The following is a 5,553-nucleotide window of genomic DNA, read 5'->3' as shown; positions in this document are numbered from 1 at the left end:
TACCAGAACACCTTGGCTGGAGGTATGCACAGAGTCTGCTGTAATGTTTTTCAAACCACCTCTTTTGCAGGCAGCGTGTAATTCAGAAAGTTCAAATTACAGGGGAAGTGCTGAAGAATAGTGTCTTGTTTCTGTTCACACGGTTATACCACAGCTTTAGCCATGCACCGAGTACAAAAGCGGCTCTTAAAAAAAAGAAAATCAATGGGTGCTTCTGTCTTTCACTGTCTATAGACACTTTAAACAGCCAAGCTTGACTTACATGGTACATACATATGCGTTTATAATCGTGTCTGAGAATTGACTCCGGGGCTTGAACTATGTTATTCAGTGGAATACATACCTAGTTTACTTGTGTTACTGATACTGAGCTCGCGTTTAAACTGTTAGACTTCCTCCACATGCAGCCTTAATAAAACTGTGATTTTATAAAAAGAAAAAACGAATCTTTTTCTGAAGAGGCTATGCATTTTATTATCGGTGGGAAAGTCAAAGGACCCGCACAACACAGGGTAGCTCCCATTTTCCCCCACTTACCGCAAAAAAATTAAACAAGGTCCAAATACTAAGTCATATTTCTGGAGCCGAACAAACCAAGCCCATTAATAATTAAAGTTTTAATACTTTCAAAAGAAAAACAAGGGTGAATCGAATATGGCAATTGCATAAACGTATATTTTATAGATTGAAGTATAAACCTATAAAAGGAGTACTGGAACTTTAATGTACATGCTACAACATCTGTTAACATTGCACATAACTGTCTCCCCTCCCAAAAAAGAAAAACAAGTTGAAAAGTTCCTCCAACAGTCGATTCCTTTTTAAGTGAGCTCTGTGCTCAGCTTTCCCACGCTTTCCTCGACCCGCGTGTTTGACGTACGGAGGGGACGTCATCGTGTTTTTCCACCAATGAGAAAGGAGACTCCTTGGAAAGGGGCGCGGCGGACTGTCAATCAGAGCTTGCTGCGGGTGGGGGGCAGTGTGAGCTCAGCGAGACATTGCAACATTGATATAGCTTATACCGTGGGAAAGAGCATCAGACTGGGTTCAGGCTGCCAACAGCGCGCAGGATCTGTGGTTTGAGCTCAACGACCACGCTTCAAAATACAGATCGTTGACAACTGCAGTAATTTTCTCCTGCGGCAATGAAGCGCCCTTGTGAAGAAAGTTCTTCCGATAGTGACATTGATGAAACTATAGACGTAGGGAGCGAAAGTAACTATGGAGGGTGAGTTTAGGGTCGTTTTCAACGTAGTATCGTGTGTACTTTTATGACACCTGTTAATCCCATGTCTTCATGCTTGTGATTCGTGTAGAACGGGAATAAGGCTGACGAGACCGACTTTTTGTTTCAACAGGCAGGGCAACAATGTACTCATAAGAGCTGGCTCACCGTCTACAACTTCACAAATCATGGCCAGAAAGAAAAGAAGAGGGGTGGGTTATTTCTTTATCTGTCACTGTATACGATTTGATTATTCCTTAAAATATTTAACCTGCCCTAACTGTACGACTTACGTTCTCTTAGATTATTGAGAAAAGACGTCGAGATCGTATTAACAACAGTTTGTCGGAGCTCCGTCGACTGGTCCCCACTGCTTTTGAGAAACAGGTATTTGATCCACTCAGTTTTTGTATTCGATTTGTGTGCTCGGTTGGTCAAATATCTTTCAAACTGTTATTTACAATCCTTACCATGTCATAGTGATAAACTAATAATAAATTCATAATGGATTTCATTAGTGATGGGGTGTTACATTACCTCTTTTATGTGCGCTTGAGTGAAATACTACATTGACATGAGGGCAATGCTAACATCACCAGATTAAATCTGAAAGAGAATTTGGCACAATAATTGCAACAATTTTCTTCTTTCTCAAGGGATCAGCCAAGTTAGAGAAAGCGGAAATACTTCAGATGACAGTGGACCATTTAAAGATGCTCCGGGCGACCGGAGGTAAAGGTAAGGAGTTAATTGAGTGCCTCTTCATAGGCGATTTGAAGAGGCAGCCTAAGCAAACAGCGCACTGACAATTGTGGGCGGCCCCGGCTGAGAGCAGTGGAAATGCTAATGGCATCATTGAGCTCGTGGGAAAGAGCCGGGGGGACAAAGGCAGCACTTGACCCCGGCTTCTGTTTGCTTTCCTAACACTGCGGGAGTGAGTGCTTTGTGAAACCAGGGAGCCGCATGCAGAGATTGTTTGGGCTTTTTTTGCTTAGAGCAGCCAGACCTGCCCAGGGAGACAAAACAAATACAAACACACAAACAGGGCCTTCAGCAACGTCCCCACACTGCCACCTAATGTCAACACGGAGGCACAAACCTGTCAGGCTGCGAAACCTATCTCTTAGATCGAGAGCAGATTCTTTTAGTCCGCCTGGCTTGCTGCAAGTAATTAATTCGTTTAACCTATTTCATCCTTCCATCTCATGGTCATAGTGAAATGTAAATATTTAAATGGTCCAATACAATCTAATTACAAATGCGTAATGCTCCACACAAGGCGCTTCAATAAAATCAATGAACTTTAAATGGATTCCTAAAATGTTTATGAATCGTATAAACCATTCGACATGAAAGTCCTTAATTTACTCAAAATCCCCAAAATAAGACTTGCATCCCTCGTCGCTGTTGTCAAAACATTGCAGTATTGGCAGTGATCCTCTGTAATGTTAACGGTGTGCAGTCTGTACAATATTCCCAGTCACAGTCTGACAGCAGTGGGCTGCATCGATCTCCTGTTTTCTTCTTGCTCTGCAGGGTTTTTTGACGCTCACGCCCTCGCCATGGACTTCATGAGTATCGGCTTCCGGGAGTGCCTGTCCGAGGTGGCCCGCTACCTGAGCTCGGTGGAAGGTCTCGACAGCTCAGACCCGCTGCGGCTCCGCCTGGTCTCTCACCTCAACACTTACGCCTCTCAGCGGGAAGCGGCTGTAATGACCACGTCGGTAGCTCATCACCAGCAGCAGCGGCTCCAGCAGCACCAGCAGCAGCACCCGCACCATCAGCACTGGGCCGCCGCCTTCCACCACCTGCCCTCCGCCTTGCTGCAGCACCACGGGCTCTCCAGCGACAGGCTGCTGGCCACCGCCTCCGAGCTGCACCCAGGTACCGCGGCGGTCCCGCCTCCTCCGGGGGGCTCGGCTTTGCTCACCGCCACCCTGGCGGCGGCCGCGGCTCACACAGCCCCCGGCGGCGGGGGTAGCGGCGTGACTCCCCGCATGCCTCCGCTCTCCACCTCCCTCCTTTCCCTCTCCGCCACCGTCCACGCCGCCGCGGCCGCTGCCGCCGCCCACACCTTCCCGCTCTCCTTCGGCGCCTTCCCCGCCGCCGTGCTGACGCCGGGCGGCACAGCGCTCAGCCCGCCCGGGATCGCCGCCGTCCCGCACGGCGGCAGTGGCAGCGGCGGAGGCAAACCTTACAGACCCTGGGGCACCGAAATAGGAGCGTTCTGAACGGACTGAGTGAGGAAAGACTGAGGCAGATTCTCTCCCCCACCCCTGTTGCCCCTGATCCTGCCTTCCAGCCCCTGTCCTGTCGTGCCCTGCACAGGGGGGAACATACACAGCGGTGCCGGCACTCGCTGCACGAAACTGCGATGGGCAATCCATCAGTTGCCCGTTTCCCTCCATGGCACCTGACTACTGCTGGCAAACCTATAGTCCAACTCAATGCATTTGAACTATTTGACATCTGACAACTCAACGAAAAAAAAGTTGATGAAACAATAATTTAATTGCTTGAAAAACTTGCTCTCTGCAGGGCCTTGGCTGATAACTCACTGCAAGAGCCACCAGTACTGTTACCAGCAAGTCGACAGCAATTTTACACGCGAGCTTTCTGCTTTCAAGTACCCCAATGTTGACTATTTTGTTTACGCAAATTATAACCAATCGACTGCGTCTCCCTGAGGTGGTTTGCTCCGATTGACATCTACTGCAACCTAGCTACCAGAGAAAAGGCCTTTTCATGTCGTCAGCAAGTTGCCCACAACATAGCAAAGGAGTAAATCAAACCTGGCTGATTTTGGACCGATCTCTCGCGTAGCGCCGTCTCTTCCAACCGCAGTATGCCTTATATAATTTGGCAGGGTATTTTTATGGATGTGCAGTACGCTTTTCCATTTGAGACTTTCTACTGCAACAGTAACGAGTCTATCACAAACATAGTAACTGAGTTGTTTGATGGGACAATGGAATAATTCAATTTGAGCAGAGTCTGAAGTTTGTGACCGCTTTTCAATGTTATTTTCTCTCTTGGAATTCTCGAGTTTTCTGGTGATATTTTAGGGACATAAGCAGTCAATCACCGCCAAAAAAACAATTGGACGGGGCACCTGCAGGGAACGAATGGAAACTTAGGAATCGACTGGGGTTCTCCTACAGCATCAAAAACAATAATAATACCGAGTAAGCATTCTCACACCGCTGTGCCTCTCGTTCTGAATGTTGAATAGAATTTGACGTTTATTTGGTTTGGAAATGGTCAGCAACAGTAACTATTCATCGTCACTAACTGGACACCGATCCCACTGCAAGAAGTACATTTAGTTGGGGACATCATCATATATGGCGATATTGTTACAACTGTATTTTCTCACTGGATTAGAAAAGGGCTCATTTTAAAGCTCTGAGCTGAATCGGACACTCCATAAAACGCAAAGGAATGATTTGTCCAATTTATGTATTAAAAACTGTGTTTAAAACTAAAGGGCAAAACATTTACAGTACCCGATGTTAACTTCTTTGATCACTTGTCCATAGCCATATTTTATCCAAAATTTGGTTGCCCAGATTCTAAATATATAATCCATATTAATTAAACATTAACAAAACTAAAAACAGAGTGAGCAGAATTCTATTTGTGCATGTTCAGAGCTACCATCACGCAGTCGGAATGGTAATCCCTCGTTTTGGTTTAAAAATGTGATTTATTTTGATATCGTTCCTGAAAATAAACACAACTCCATATCTTTAAGTCAGTTTACAATCTGTGTCACTCTTGGTGATTAGAAATGCCACTCCTATCATTTACCTAATATTGACAACTCTGTATTCTGCCGTCCTCCATTTACCATGACGCGAGATTTGTGGTGCACTGTGAATAAGGGAGCAGAGGCAATATTATGTGACGCGAATCTGATTAATTTTATATACTTCGCCTTCTTCAATCATTATAATGCAGTGTCTTAGAGTACATGAAGTGTGTGTGTTGCCATAATCCTTTCAACCCCGAGGCTTTAGGCTTAATACAATGATATCGGGAATCTCTAACTCTTTTGATTTTTTTCCCGGTGCTGTTTTATTCTAATTATCTCCTTTTAATGTAACATCCGAGGTCATTCCTTCCAGTGACTTTTCTAAACAATATCACACTAATGCATATGCGCATTGAAGTGGATGGAAATTAGTCATACATACAAATTTATTCAAAAGTGAAATATGTCACTTCATAACAGCAAAAAAAATACCAATGTGAGGGTGTTTTTTTATATGGCTCTTGACTTACTAAGGCAAATAGAATTCTGATAATAAATTTACTTTTGCATTTTA

The 5,553-nt window shown here is 45.0% G+C and overlaps 1 protein-coding gene across 2 annotated transcripts; it reads left to right on the top strand.

Annotated features, from left to right (window-relative positions):
* Positions 1-432: 432 nt before the first annotated feature.
* On the top strand, positions 433-5,553 carry hey2 (hes-related family bHLH transcription factor with YRPW motif 2). 2 transcript variants are annotated; one of them, XM_085997205.1, is made up of 6 exons: positions 469-1,228; positions 1,359-1,437; positions 1,529-1,612; positions 1,882-1,963; positions 2,762-3,109; positions 3,764-5,553. In XM_085997205.1, the coding sequence occupies exons 1-6, from the start codon at positions 1,146-1,148 to the stop codon at positions 3,910-3,912; spliced, it is 825 nt and encodes a 274-aa protein (XP_085853331.1). In that variant the 5' UTR covers positions 469-1,145; the 3' UTR covers positions 3,913-5,553. The 2 variants fall into 2 exon arrangements, with proteins under 2 accessions (XP_085853330.1, XP_085853331.1); XM_085997204.1 differs by having other exon boundaries at positions 433-1,228; positions 2,762-3,854.

This window comes from Somniosus microcephalus, chromosome 9 (assembly GCF_052327205.1).
Source record: "Somniosus microcephalus isolate GS21.2 chromosome 9, FLI_Smic_1.0, whole genome shotgun sequence".
Classification (NCBI taxonomy): domain Eukaryota; kingdom Metazoa; phylum Chordata; class Chondrichthyes; order Squaliformes; family Somniosidae; genus Somniosus; species Somniosus microcephalus.
The sequence above is the reverse complement of the archived record's forward strand: the minus strand, read 5'-3'. Positions and strand labels throughout refer to the sequence as shown.